Source organism: Zerene cesonia, unplaced genomic scaffold (assembly GCF_012273895.1).
Source record: "Zerene cesonia ecotype Mississippi unplaced genomic scaffold, Zerene_cesonia_1.1 Zces_u005, whole genome shotgun sequence".
Taxonomy (NCBI): domain Eukaryota; kingdom Metazoa; phylum Arthropoda; class Insecta; order Lepidoptera; family Pieridae; genus Zerene; species Zerene cesonia.
The window spans coordinates 1,085,772-1,100,742 of record NW_024045135.1 but is presented as its reverse complement, the minus strand read 5'-3'; the positions used below and the strand labels follow the sequence as shown (position 1 = coordinate 1,100,742).

At 33.9% G+C, this 14,971-nt stretch overlaps 4 protein-coding genes across 4 annotated transcripts in view; 2 read left to right on the top strand and 2 right to left on the bottom strand.

Annotated features, from left to right (window-relative positions):
• Positions 1-891: 891 nt before the first annotated feature.
• Positions 892-1,837, top strand: LOC119838847. The gene has a single exon (XM_038364987.1). The coding sequence runs from the start codon at positions 932-934 to the stop codon at positions 1,526-1,528; it is 597 nt and encodes a 198-aa protein (XP_038220915.1). The 5' UTR covers positions 892-931; the 3' UTR covers positions 1,529-1,837.
• Positions 1,838-5,304: 3,467 nt separating this feature from the next.
• LOC119838825 (protein lethal(2)essential for life-like) lies at positions 5,305-6,074 on the bottom strand. Its single transcript, XM_038364952.1, has one exon. It carries the CDS (start codon positions 5,958-5,960, stop codon positions 5,433-5,435), a length of 528 nt encoding a protein of 175 aa, XP_038220880.1. The 5' UTR covers positions 5,961-6,074; the 3' UTR covers positions 5,305-5,432.
• Positions 6,075-8,636: 2,562 nt separating this feature from the next.
• Positions 8,637-9,286, bottom strand: LOC119838824 (protein lethal(2)essential for life-like). The gene has a single exon (XM_038364951.1). It carries the CDS (start codon positions 9,251-9,253, stop codon positions 8,681-8,683), a length of 573 nt encoding a protein of 190 aa, XP_038220879.1. The 5' UTR covers positions 9,254-9,286; the 3' UTR covers positions 8,637-8,680.
• Positions 9,287-13,503: 4,217 nt separating this feature from the next.
• Positions 13,504-14,971, top strand: part of LOC119838844 (myrosinase 1-like) — an 8,472-nt gene continuing 7,004 nt past the window's right edge. The window contains exon 1 of the mRNA XM_038364984.1: positions 13,504-13,659. Coding sequence (XP_038220912.1) covers positions 13,616-13,659 — 44 coding nt within the window. The 5' untranslated portion in view covers positions 13,504-13,615. The remainder of the gene's footprint in view (positions 13,660-14,971) is intronic.

Here is a 14,971-nt window from a genome sequence, read left to right as displayed (position 1 = left end):
TATCTTTTTATTTTGTTCTACATTGGCTTTGCTATATGAAATAGCGACTTTGCCAGCACTTCTCTGATGAAACTACTTTCCGAACCAGAGGTCAATTATTATTTTATGTATTTTGACGATTCACAAGCGCTTATAAACAAATCTAGTTGGAAAAATATGAATGTTTCAGTTTCAATTTGAGTTTGATAATGTTCTTTCGTATGAGACACGTTAACTTTGCGCCCGCGCTCTTTTGCTCGCGTACGGTTTACATATTTCCATCCCCCTTTTCTCTCCAGTACAGATTTTTTGACATTCTAGTATATTATGCCCAATGTGTCTCAAGTTTACATTTATCGTTGTAACAAATTTCATTAATCACAATCGGTGCAGTACACGTGAAAACGTAACAGACAGAGTGACGGTTTTCACATTTGTATTATGTAAGGTGTCTTTACATACATTTAAATCTCTTGCTAAGAATTATTTTCTATCTCCATAAAGTTGTTTTGACTCTGTTCTATGTTATATTGCTTTACTCTCCTCTATTATTTATCTATCTTTACTGCATATTTTTACTATCCTTGTTCCTACATTAATTTCTTATCTATATATTTGTACACTTTCTTGTATGTATTTCTACACTTTCTACCGTTCCAAAATTTATATTTCCTGTATCCAAAGGTTGCCTGGAAGAATATGGATGGATGGATGGATGGATAGGGCCGCACAATTGTACAGTAGATATTGTTTATTGGTTTTTGTTAACTGTATGTGTATTATACAATAAAGTGTTAATAAATAAATAAATAAGGGATTTTAAGCCCCGCACGCCAACACATCATATAGTATTATTCTATAACCCACCTATAGCGATAAGCTGTGACTCAGTTGTCGGTATATAGCACAGCTTTATGCAGCGCCGCGTCAGTAATTATTCGACAACGAAGAAATGATGTTGAAAATAATACTGTGTGGCCTTTTGGTCGCTGTCAATGGAGCGCCCCAAGTAAGAAGAGGTTTCGATCTCTTCAGGGAACAAGAAGCCTTATGGAGAGAATTCGAAAACAATTTTGACAAATTTGAAAATAAAATGCACCATTTTTTAGATAACATCGAAAAAGTCGATATTACGGATCGTGTTGAGGGTGATACATACGTGATATCTATGGTAATAGCTGGTCTAGCAGAGAGTGAAATATCGGTGAAGCGTGGCGGAAGACAGCTAGTGGTGGAGGGTCACAGCGCTGATGGTTCCGTTATATTATATTCTAGCAGAATGTTGCCGCCGTATGTCGGTGAATCGGGTAATTGGACATATGAGAATGATGTTCTGAAAATAGTTTTCCCCATACTTCACCAGCCGCAGTCACCGCCTGCTAAAACGAGACCTGTATTCGTCAACGAGAAAAAACCGAATGTGAAACATGATCAGGGTGCGGCTGCTGGTACCGGTGCAAACAATACAGCCCCTGAAAATGAACTGCCACAGATGAAAGAAAAACAATCAATAAATTTGGACTCTGATGTTGAAATGGTGCAAGTTTAGATTGGGAAGAACGGTGTAGTATTTAAAAAATTGCCTCAGAAGCAGTTTGTGACTAACAAAAAGGTACATTTAATTAGTATTGGTACACTTAGCATTATATGTATTTCCGTTGTTCTCAACAACTGAGGAAAGTTCAAGAGCTTTCGCGTTCAATTGAACTTATCTATGTAATTCAATATCAGGAATTTCTTAAATGTATAAAATCGACACGAAATTTGATAAAAAATTTATATTGATAGTTTAAAATTTATTAGAATTGTATATTATCATTAATATGAATTAATAAAGTTTTGTATGTGTTTATTTAAATGATTTGTTTTTAATTCAAATTCACTCCTTGTCAAAAACAAAAAAATATATATATATTAATGAATTGAACAGCACTTGAAACTTGCTTATGCACTTTTTTAAGCATTATAATTAATCAAAACAAATATTGTACAGAGGAAACATTTGTTTTTCAACCGACTTCAAAAAAGAGGAGGAGTATTAATTCGACTGCTTTTATGTGTTTGTTAACTCATAACTTTTTACTGGCTGAACCGATTTTTTGATTCCTTTTCTATTATAAAGGCTCATTTAAATTTGGTCCATTACTGAGAATTTGAAGGCGGTTTTGTTTAAAATAATTATTGTACATATGCAATGTTTGTATGTATATGTATGTTTTCATACAAAAACTACTGGACTGACTTTAAAAGTTTTTTCATCGTTAAAAAGCTGACTCTTCACTTAGTGACATCACACTAATATAATAAATTTGAAAGTTTGTTTGGATGTTTGTTCTTGAATCACGCTGAAACTACTGAACGGATTTTGATGAAATTTGGTATGCTAATCAGGTATGAGCTGACTTAGGTGACAGGAAACTTTTCAACCCGATTAAATGCTCCCTTGGGATAAAACAGGAATCTTTATATTCGGGCGGAGTCAGGACGAACGTCTAGTAAGCTATATATAGCTTCTTAGTCTGTTTTAAAGGGTCAACTCAGGCCAGTACGGTCGGCTAGTATTTTATATTCAAGGTCAAGTTCTTTGCAATAAAACTTCTAGTAATATAGCTAAGTTAGACGAAAAAACAATCTTGTTTTGTATATTTTTGGTATAAATAAGGAAGGATGTTCAATAATACTTATAAATGTCATAGCTAAAACCCGTGTTACTTTAATACGTTTTCCCTAGCTAGAACCAGTTGTGACTAAACCATTGTTGCAAATGGTTCGAGGGAAAACGCGGAGTCGTTTTGTATCACTTGGCCCTAAATCTATTTTAGGGCGCAATTAGCAATTTGTACCTGACGGACGTTCGCCCACCTACGGCCCCTTCGGCCCCCTCCATTCAAGCGACAGCCCAAGCCGAGGTTCGTGGTCCCCGTCAAGGGGGACGCACTTGACCGTGTCGCTACCAGGGTGAACCCTCAGTTCACCCATGCATCGCTGCTAGGATGTAGTACCTAGCCCTTCTTCTAGTGGGGTATGGGGCAGATGATATACATCTGTTTCACTGATCCAATTTTTATAGAAAAATTCGTGACTTTATGTGTCCTGCCAGGCCGAGATATTTCTTTTTTGAGAGTCCGGGGATCGAATCCAGTACCAGGACAGGTTCTACGCTCACGCGTGAATCACCGTACCAAGGAATCGGTCTGTATATCATTCTGTTAAATGTCGATAACGTCATTATTTAATTTTTAGTTTTATAGCATTGAAACGCTTTATTTATAAAATTTTTAAAGCAATATTAAAAAAATTATCAGGCGGCGGGATTCGAACTATTTGCTACGGTTTGGCAAAAACACAGGTGATCAAATTTTTTCCATTCTTTCGAAATTCGTTTCTTTCTTCTTTTCTTTCGAAAGATGAGATGTTTTTTATTGTTTATCTATATTCAAGTAAATAAATTATTTGTATAAATCGAGCATACCAGAAACCACAACGATTTGCCCGGAATGCGGGCAATGTCTACAAAGGCGTAATATCATCATTAAATTTACCAACGATTTACATTAGTCATCCTCGACAAACAATACTGTTATACGATTGTTATTGGCGAGTAAATGCGTAAACAGATTATTTAATTGTTTAAATAGATTTATATAAGTGCGAGACAGAAGTGTGGGTTATTATTTTTAAATATTCGCGCAAGTTCAAGACTTAATCGAATGAATTCTATAGAACTAAAAATTTAATTACACATACAGACACAGTTACTGACATTTGTAATATTAGCCTAGAAGTATAAGGCATTTTAGACATTACTGAAATATTTTTGTAATAAATAGCTAATTTTATGCTGCGCATAAACAGCAAACGGTAATTTTTATAGTTTGATTAATTATACCTCCTAAAAACTAATGTATATAATTTGACAGGAAACATGTATAAATTATGGATTTAAGCAACTTGGTCAACTTACTATTCACAAGAGTCGCTGTCGGCCTATTTATTCTGTGGTAGATTATATATGCAGTTATATTTTCCACGTAACTGCATCGCCTGGGATAGATTAAGGAAACGCGGGGTCTCCCTGGAAACACGTCACCCTCTCTGCAAACTGCAAATCAATGCTAACAGAGTCCGTCTCTCCGAAAAGAAGGAAAGTAGGAAGGAAGTGGAGGAAAAGGACTAGGATAGGGATTTGAAAGACGTGAAGCAACAAGGGAATAAGTGAACAGGTGAATTTAATACAAGCGTATATTACTTTTATTTTTTAAAAACCCGTTTAAAATTAGAATATTTTTTATTTTCTCACCACAACTGTTTTATAGTCACATATTTTTTATTTCAGAAAATTATTATTATAATCATCAATATTAAACTATAGTGTCGATAATATGAATAAACACAATATTTACTTTTCAACCGACTTCGAAAAAGGGTTGAAACTTATCAATTTGACTGCATTTTAATTTGTATTTGTTTACCTCATAACTTGTTGATGAATCGAAGTTTATGATTCTTTTTATTTGACAGCTGCCTGCCATGTGGGTCCATTCAAATCTGGTCTAGTTCTGACAATTGGAAGGCGATTTAGCTTTTTGTAAAAAGAATATATGTTTATAAAAACATGTTAGCGAGGAACTTCTTAGATTAACTGATAGCTGCAAGGCAATAGACGAGGCGGTGACGGAAATATTTTTGTGTTTATAAATTATAGCGCCATCTAGTAGAGTTAGTTCAAACTAGTGGATATTTGGGAATCTACCGTCGACTTTCATAACCACAACATAGATGTCGCTAATCGCTATTTTTCGATTCAGCGATCTTAGCAACATAATATTGTTTACTAGGTCTAGTTCACAGAAACAAAATCATAGTTTATGACTGTTTTTACACGCTTTTTATTAGCTTCACCTGTATGTTTGTTTGTTTGTATGTTTGTTTGTTTGTAACTGACTTCTTTGGGCGCGATTTTGACCCACTTTAAACGGCCAGATTTCTTTCAAACTTTGTAGATTTATTGAGGACCGATGACAATACACTAATTTGATAAAATTATTCCAGTTTTCAATTTGCAAAATATGATTTTTGTTAAAGCGTGTTTTATAGTTTTTTTAAACTATTATATTTTATTTATTTAACATAAACACCCTAATGTATCTAGTCTACTTTCTATTAATTTATTAATATCTAGTAAACATTGCTCAACGATATATAAATTTGTTAATCCTCTCCATAAATATTATCAAGCCAAAATAACGAATGAATTGATATATAATATTAACATACTACAACTTACAGATTTCTCATAACAAAGAGGGAATAAAAACACATAAATTATGACTAGAAATAATTTATTAAACAAAAGCAGTTATCGACATAAAAACACACTCAACCACATCTCATACCACAAAAGTCCAACATCGCAAAGGCAAAAACAAAATAAAATTAAAGAGTATTATCACTTATTCGGTCTTCTCTCCTTCTATTTGCTTCTTCACGGGACCAGTCTGGATGATGGGCACAACTCGTTCATTTGAAGACTTAGGTGGAGCTTTCAATGGCGCTGTGATGGACAGCACACCGTCTGAAGAGAGCTTAGACGTTACAGATGACTCTTCAATGCCTTCTGGTAAAGGATACCGCCTTACGAAACTTCGAGAAATATATCCATGCTCATCCTGTCTCTCTTCGTGTTTAGCTTCCACAACTAAATAACCATCGGCTGTCTTTACCGAAATCTCCTCAGGAGTGAAGTGCTGGACGTCCAAATTGACTTGAAATTTGTCTTTTTCCTTTTTAATCGTCGATCCTTCGTCTTCATTAGACGCTCGGAGATTCCTCCACGGCCTGTAATAGTTGTTGTTTGCTTGTGGAACCGCAAGAATGGTAAGATAATCATTTGGCGTTAATCCCAAGCCAAAATGTTGGTCCAACAGATGCTGCCGTGGTCGTGGACGCTCATATTCGAAAAACAGTGGATACATTGACATTGTCGGGTATTTAAACACTTATTTAACACAAATCAATGACTTAATACACTTAAATTGCTCAGCGATTCGCTTAGCGTACACTTCAGATTTGTCAGAATGTGAATGACTGTATGGGACGCCTCACGCCGGTTGAGTATTTATATCACAAAGCGCCATCTCGTAGCGAGGAGAAATATAAAGAAAAATCTAGAACATCTAGAGATTTCTTGAATTAACGCGCATGTGCTAAGTCTTGGCAGAGGTTGAGTACCTTTGGTTTTTCCAGTTCTTTGCTATGATTTTGTATGATTATTTGGATACATAATACTCAAAACAAATTATTTATAATTTATAATGACAATGGTTGATATAATATTTTACCGAATGCAAAAAGGACTTACTTCTTATTATTTACATATTTTAATAAGATCTTTATGTAAATATAAAATCAATAATGTCGAATCATTGGACATAACTAGTAACACACATTTTTGTCAAAGACTTGAGACTTTGTAGTGTTATTATCATTGTTAGAATTTAATAAAACGTAACAAACTAAGCATGTTTTTTAATAAGTTTGAAAAAACCACTTCAGCTAATCTGGTACAATAATTATTATACGAAAAGCTTTTTTAATAATATTGATGTCACTGCTTTGTTCAACCATGCTTTCAGAACATGTTGCCTTTTATGCTTTTGTTGAAAGTGATGAAATTAAATAATTAAAAAAAAAAACAATTCATATAAATTAAATATGTTAAAAAATGTTGACGATTAATGCTTACTCACATCTTAGTACTATTCAGCAAAAGATGGCGCTAATTTAAAATAAATGAACCCTTACTCTTCTAGAAATTTCCTAAAATTTTTCGAATATTACTGTTTTGGTATTTTTAAATAAGAAAATAATTCAAGCACGTCTAAATTTTTTGTTAAATGTAAGTTAATTGCTAAATCATAACATTCAAGTTATAATGAGGATGTAATGCATATAACTTTTATTCTGCTATTAAGCCCTAGATGGCTCTTCATTCAAAAGTGGTCCAAAATTAAGTAAGTAAAGAAAAATATTAGATATATTATATTATCCTTCTGCAGTTTGCATTTTTTCTGGAGTATGTAAATCATTTCTTTCATCTTTTCATAATTCTTATTGTTTCAGTTCAACTTTAACCAGTGGCCTATATAATAAATTAGATATTCTAATGACAGACTCATAAAATATTTATTATTTTGTTTCTAATCGCATTCAACATGGGGTTCGCCTTTGGAACATAAATAGCCTATAGCACTCAGGAATCGAGTATATATAATTTTTTTTTTCAATCGGTCCAGTATATCCTGAAATTAGCACGTTCAAAGAAACAGACTCTTCAGCATTATAGTGTTTATTAATAGATGTATTATTCAATATTCCTACTTATTTTGTATAGAATATTTAAATGTCATCGGAAGCCAATCCTATTGCACGGCCAAGGTAAACAAAACTTATTTTTAGATATCGTATTTAATGCACAATGTAGATACGTTTATTACATGTCAGTTTGATGTAATGATAAGTCATGCTTTGAATCATAAAGTAATAAACAACAACGTTATTTTTTTTTTTATGTGTGAAATTTACTTAAATTAAACAAAAAAAATAATTTTCTCATCATTTGAATGAAAAGATTCTATGAAAACTGTCAACATCCTTATATGATTGGTTAGTGTTTAAAATTGTTATTGTAAATTTTACTGACTCAATAAATGTATATCTAGTGAATGTATAAAACTGGTCAGTGTAATCGTTATTAATCAAAACAAAAATCTTTTTTATCTATTTATTCTATAAACCTTACACTAAAAAATTTAATTGTAAATCTTTATTCATCAATTAAATCAAATTAATGGTATTTCCAGAAAGTAACCTTATATTTAATACAATAATAAAAAAAAAATATTTATTGATTTTTTTAATTATCTGCTAATTTGGTAAAAAGCGAGTGACTTTAAGAAATTGGCAGAGTTGTAATTTGTAACAGATCATCTGGCTAATAAAATAATACTTTCATTTAAATTTAATCAAATATCGTTTCTTTTGGTGCCAATGTCGTAATCTTTGTATAGGGTATCAAAAATTGTTTTAGGACATTGCCTCACACCATTGAACCCTTATTGAAATTATATGTTAAATGTACTCCGTTTTGGGTGTTTGAGTTGTGTATTGTATGTTCAGTTTCCATACGCGTCCATAATCGGTCGAGCCGATTTTGTTTAAATAGAGAGAAAATACAGAGAAAAATGACTTTTAGATCAGAGGCTTCTTTTTATCCATCAAAATATATTACAAAAATATAGACATTGTATTTAATAAATATAGTATGTTAAGACGGCATACGATGTAATGTGCTTATGCATAATACGTCATTTTCTTATATAAACAGTTTTTAGATATTATTAAGCTCGTTTAATTATATAAACACCATATAAACCTGTCGCTATTTATTACGATTCAACGCACGGCGAATATTCATCGTCTGTTTTAAAGTAAACAAAGCTTTGCGATTTTAATGTAATAACGAGGTATTATAATATGAATGCAATGAAACAAAATTGTAATGAACGAAATAAAAATATATTTACAATAATTATGGTTATTTCTTACAAACATTGTAAACTTAACATGTAATAACAAAATAAAAGCGTGTTAAAAATAGGCGCACATTCAGTCTTTAAATAAATAATATTTATGACACACTTCATTTTGCCTCCTCGACTTTTGGTTGTTCCGACTCGGATGATCCTATTTGTCTTCTAATAGGACCAGTGTGGGTTATAGGGACGATCCTTTCGCCGGATGATGGTAATGGAAGTACTTTTGGAGCTGTGACGGTTAACACGCCATCAGAAGAAAGTTTGGATACCACTGTATCTGGTAGACAGCCTTGCGGCAGCGCGTACCGTCTGACAAACTGGCGAGAAATATATCCATGCTCATCACGCTTTTCCTCGTGTTTTCCTTCAACAGTCACAAATCCATCACCAACTTTAACGTTTATTTCATCCGGGGCGAAATGCTGCACATCGACGTTCACTTGGAATTTTTCACCATCCGATGAAATCTTCGTTCCTTCCAGAGCTAACTGGTTCATTGTAGATGAGAGCTGCTCCATCTGTCTCCACATGTCTTCCCATGGCCTAGCTGACCAGGGCTGGAATAGTTCTCGCGGTACCATCTGGTTAAAGTTTGGTAAGTAAAAGTTTGGGGAAAGCAGATCACGTTCCATCATCCTGAAAGGACGTTCGTCGAAAAATCGTGGAATTAAAGACATGTTAAAATATCACGCGTTCTCTTGATTCTGCACTTCGCTTAACACTCGTCTTCACTTGTTTGTAACTGCCGTATCCACGTAAGACCGGCGCTTATATAGTTGAAATCAACGCCACCTATTAGAAATAACGCGAACACCTGAGAACTTTCTTGAATGGAAACCAAGGAACACCGAAACGGAAATCGAGAAATTTCGATACCAGTTATATGTACACTATGTTAGCGCCATCTAGTAGTGAATAGTGAAATTAAAAATGTTTTCATATAAACAATATTTTTATAACCATAATAATATCAATAGCGATAATGTTATGTACTGTCACGGATAAGGCGATTTACAATCATACACCTAATAATTTATACCGTTGCATCCATATTGAGAACATTACTTTATTTTTGTGGGAAATAGGTTCCAAAGTACATTTATTACTTACTTAACACATCGGCTAATATTAAGTGTATTTTGCAAATGTTACATTGAGATAAAATGTTTTAATTTTTAGGGTTTAGCGTGCGTTTCTCCGAGTACCCAAGTTTGTGGGGTCGCCACCCTTGTCCCGTGGCGGCCATTTTGAAAAAAGGGATGCAAAAAGTTCTTGCTATTCAATTTGCCCCAGTCGGTGCCGTTGTTTCTTTTTAAATAGGCATTCAGTTGTGCTACATATTTCACCACGGATAGACGTAGGTATTCAAATACCTACTTCATACGTTAATTGTTTTTAGTTTCTAATTCATTGATTTGACTTTATTTAAGTGTGTATCATGAGTGTTTGTTTCATTTGTAAAAAACCTCAAGGGAACATTAAAGTACGAACTGTGAATGCAAAGGGAGTGAAAACTCTGCTCGATCGAGCAAAAGCCAGAAACGATGTGGACAATGAACAATTTTTGCAAACGGTTTCTGAGGTTATCGTACATATTCCATGTTACTATAAATACAGTGAAAGTCAATCGGATAACGTCCGTCGTATGAGCATTAGCAGTTCATCATCTTCAATATCAGAAATTCTAGAGTCTGGTTTCGATTTTGTGCATCACTGCTTTATTTGTGGTGAAGCATTCCAGGATGAGAGTGATTTGCCTGAAACTAAACAGAGGAGGATTTGTCAGGTACGTAATGAAGATACAAAAAAAAGCTTTTTGGACCTCATCTGCAAACGTTCCGATGATGAGGCAAAGGGCATTACTGACCGCATAGCCGACGTTCCCAGCTTAGTAGATGTTGAAGCAAGATATCATAACGATTGTAGCAAGCGATTGTACTCCAAAAAATGGTGTGAAGAAAATAAAAATGATCAGCGCAAAAACAACATCGATAATGCCATGGAGTGTGTTTTGGCTCACTTACATGAAAATAGGGAAGAACGACAATTTCTCATGACGGATTTAATGAAAACTATTAAGGGAGATTATATTCCTCAGAAGCGTATCTACAATCAAACAACGGTTAAAGGCAAAGTATAAAGATGCTATTTTATTTATAAATAAAGCTGGACTAGATACCATTGTCTGCTTCAAAGATTCTATATACAAAGAAATGTCTAAAAGAGCATCGCATAAAACGAAAGATTGCCACGATGGGAGATTGCAAAAAGTTAAAGATGCAGCGGCAATTATTTTAGAAGACATCCGATCACAGAACTGTGAAACGAACCAGTGTCCAACTTCAGATGATTTATTAGAAGACGATCATACGTTAATTCCAGAAACTTTATCGGTTTTTTTATCGAAAATTATATGTCAATCAAAACGCAAGTCGTTGCTTGCACAAGAAAAATGTAGGCCTATTGCTCGCTCCATCATTGCAGCAACGCTACTAACTAATACTCTAGCAGATCCTGAACCTCATCCTGGACCATCAAAGAAAAAGAAGAAAGAATAGCTGGAGAAATACTTTTTAAATATATAATTATAATACTCAAAGTGATTCTGGAAGCTATCCGTGGATTAGGCCTAATGGGGATACCATGTAAAAAAACGCGCCAACAGACTCTACCTTGTATAAATAATATCTAAATGTAATGAAAAATAATATATATATAATGAGAAAATTGTAATATAACATTGCCATAATTTACTTCGTTTTAATCGGAATACTTCGAGTATTGAAGAAACCCTTCAATTTCGAAGCGCTATGAAACCTACATCTATAAAAATAAGAATTAGGTAATCAACAAATGAGAAGCCTCGAGGACGGCTCGACCAGATTTTTATGGAAAGTATTACGTACTAAGGTGAAGTCGGGGCGGACCATTAGTTAACTAATAAAATTAAAAAAACAAAAAGCGTAAAAGGACCCTCTGCAAGAGTGGCTTATTATAATTTCATTGTAAAATGACAAGGAAAAGAGTTATAACTCCTGATAGAAAATAAACTCTGTAACTTTTCATTTTATAAATAAAAGTAGATGGTAGGAAAAACCAATCAAAAAATTGTTGACAATTCAATTTGCCACAGATATCTGTCCCGGCGCGAGACACAGGGCGTCCCCACGAACTTGAAGTTAAGCTTTTACTAAGCCTCCTCCAGGCCTATTTCCTTCTCCTAGCCCTTCGCAGTCCATTCCTTTTTTCCAGTCATCAATCCTTGCCTTATCCCTTATCCCTCAAAAGCGGGCAGCGCTTTCTCAGAGGCCTGAGCCTCTGCGAATGTTCATGGGCGGTGGTGATCGTTCACCATCAGGCGAACCAGTTCGCTGAGAAATGCAATATACTGACTATCAATTTAATTTAAATCATTCTAAGGAATACAGTATACTGCTAATCGTTCCCGAGAAATGCAGCTAGTTATGGACAAACAGAAACGTAATTATATTCCACCTAATTGTTTGGAAGCCGTAAAATATTTTATGCTACTAGCAGTTTCTATCTACATATTATAACACCAGCTGTGACCCGCGGTTTCACCCGCGTAATTCCATATCCCGTAGGAATATCAGGATAAAAAGTTGCCTATATGTTATTCCAGTTGTGCAGCTGTCTACGTACCAAATTTCATTGCACTCGGTTCAGTAGTTTTTGCGTGAAAGACCAACAAACGCTTTACATATTTTCGCATGTTAGTAGGAAGTAGGATTATGACAATAAATTAACAAGCATTCGTAAATATAGTTTAGTTTGTAAATAAAAATATTAAATACTTTTATTACAATGAACAATGCGTTATCGCATACCCAAGGCCCCCGGGAAAAAAAGAGTACTTGGTTATGAGTCACGTCACAGATAATACAATATTATACGAGAGCTTATGTTGGACTCACACTGCTCTCGACTTTGTATTGCTTCGAATTCGTCCAATCCAATCTAATCCAAAATTCCAATTATTTAAATTGAAGCACATTTTGGCGGTGGATTTCATTGTAACTTAATTCAAAGAGGTTTCAATGTTAATTAAAAGCACCTTCATTGTTATTGATATAGTATTTCTGTCACATTTTTTATCCAACTGCCCAAAGGAGGCTAATATTTTCGAGCGTCTGAATGTATGCACGCCTTAAAATCCTAACCGCTGGACGAATATTGACATATAGAATAGCTGTTAAAATAAGAAAATGACGCCAGCAAATAAAAAAATATATTTTTGTGGCCTATGGATATCAAATGAAAGAGCGTGCAAAGACCGAGACAACAGAATGATAGTAGTCGCGTGTTTTGTTTTCAAATTAGGAATAGTCCATTGAAATGTTATTTTTTAGGCCTAACCTTGCGTTTTTTAGAGGACGCAATTTTATTTTTTGATGTGTAGAGGGGTCAGTGTAAAGCTAAAACCAAGTTTGTGGGGTCGCCACCCTTGTCCCACGGCCGCCATCTTGAAAATAGGGGTTGGAACGGTTTTTATGATATATCTCTTAAACTATTAACTTGATAAAAAAAATTGTTAGCATTTTTTGTTGCAAATTAAATTCTCTACAATTTTGGTCCAGTAACTTTTTATCGTAGAACCTCTTCTGGAGAGGTGTCGTACATTTGTCTCGTGCGTAAGTGACACTAGATAAAAAATAAAAATAAATGTAACCCCCAACACATATCTGTGGTATTATTTACTATGTATAGACATTCTGTAATTTATAGGCATTCATTTAGTAATTTTAAATGACGATTATTTCACAATTATATTTGTAACCGGCATTTTTTTTTCACTTATAATTAATCACCTTTTTGTTACCACTTATGTATTACAGAATGCTTTAAAAAATTGCCAGCTATTATTCGAGTTTTCGATTGTGCAAAAACAAATAATGGATATAAAATTTCACTACGGTAAAGGCATTGACTCTTAATAGCTGATAATACTCAATTAATTATGTCTATATAGGTCTTGGGCTATCAGCTATCAGTATAACTCTGACTGCATTACCGACGGCATGACTATTATATTGTATACTTTGTGTTTTGCTGCGTTTGTCGGGTACGTTCTTTTAACACGCTTTTAAACAACAGTTAACGAAAAATACTAGTTTTATTGCGAAAAAAGCATTCTTAATGTTGCCACAAGGCGTCTTACGCTTTTTTTGACAATAATACCAGAATTTTTCGTTCATACTTGTTTGTCTTTTTATCTTATTGTCAAAATTATTTTCACTTTTTAGTTCGTACTTTTAAAGCGTGACCCTAGCTTTTTAAACTATATTTATTATTTATTCAAGTGAGATCTTTGATTAGTACTTCTTTTCATCTAGTTACAATCTCAAATTTTTGTTCGTTTTATCGGAAGTAGAAGGTATTAAAAATATGTCTAATTAAAAACTATTTACTGTCTCAAAAAATATATGTGGATGAGGTTATACATATGCTATTAAATATATTTTTTGTGTTTGTTACATCATAACTTTTTAGTAGTGAAACTAATTTTCATGATTCTTTTATTTGGAAGCTGGTGCCTCCCTCGTGGTTCTTTTTAAATTTGGCTCTACATCAATCCATCTAGCTCTTCAATTAGAAGGTGATTAGGTTATTTGTTACAAACAAACAAAGACAAAGATTTGAAAAGTGCCCTCACAGCATAAGACGGAAGTAGGAAGGAAAATGTTTTTCTTCTATGTCGTACCTTGCTGATTCTGATATTCGATTTTTTTTTTTGATAGGGCAACCTGATCGCATGAGACGTCTGTACCAGGTCAGGTCAGGTCACAACACATGTGCCTTTTAATGGCAAAGTAGTAAATAGAAACGTTGTCGTGAGCCGTGATCTATCTTAATCGTTAAGTTACATAATTTATTAACCCTCATTTAGTATCTACGAAAAATTAAACTGCAATGATTGTATTTAGTGTCAAAATAATAGTATTTGAATACACTATTATACGGAATTTAAGGTACCTTTAATAAAGCATTTTTTTCATTTAATTCTGCTTGTTTATCCGAATCATGTCCGAAATAGCTGGACGTAACTTTGCGATACTTTTACGTACGATTCGAAGATTACACGATTACGATTTAAATTCGCGAATGCTTTTATATCACAGAACACTTAATAATAAGTAGTAATATAGACAATGTGTTTGTTTGTATGTCCTTCTTTCACGTCGCAGCGTAGCCGTTTTATAATATGATTTTACTTGAAATAGAGAGGATGCTAGGTGGATGCAGGGCCGTCTTAGACTGTGCTGGGGCCCTTGGGCACACAAGAATTTGGGGCCCTCTTGGAATGTAAAGAAAGTGAAATACATTTTTTACTGTGATCTGCTTTATTATGGGTAATCTAATCTAATATAATTAAT

Bases quoted from the DNA above. Each gene is read 5' to 3' on its own strand.
- LOC119838847 (XM_038364987.1), top strand. From the start codon at position 932: ATGATGTTGAAAATAATACTGTGTGGCCTTTTGGTCGCTGTCAATGGA.
- LOC119838825 (XM_038364952.1), bottom strand. From the start codon at position 5,960: ATGTCAATGTATCCACTGTTTTTCGAATATGAGCGTCCACGACCACGG.
- LOC119838824 (XM_038364951.1), bottom strand. From the start codon at position 9,253: ATGTCTTTAATTCCACGATTTTTCGACGAACGTCCTTTCAGGATGATG.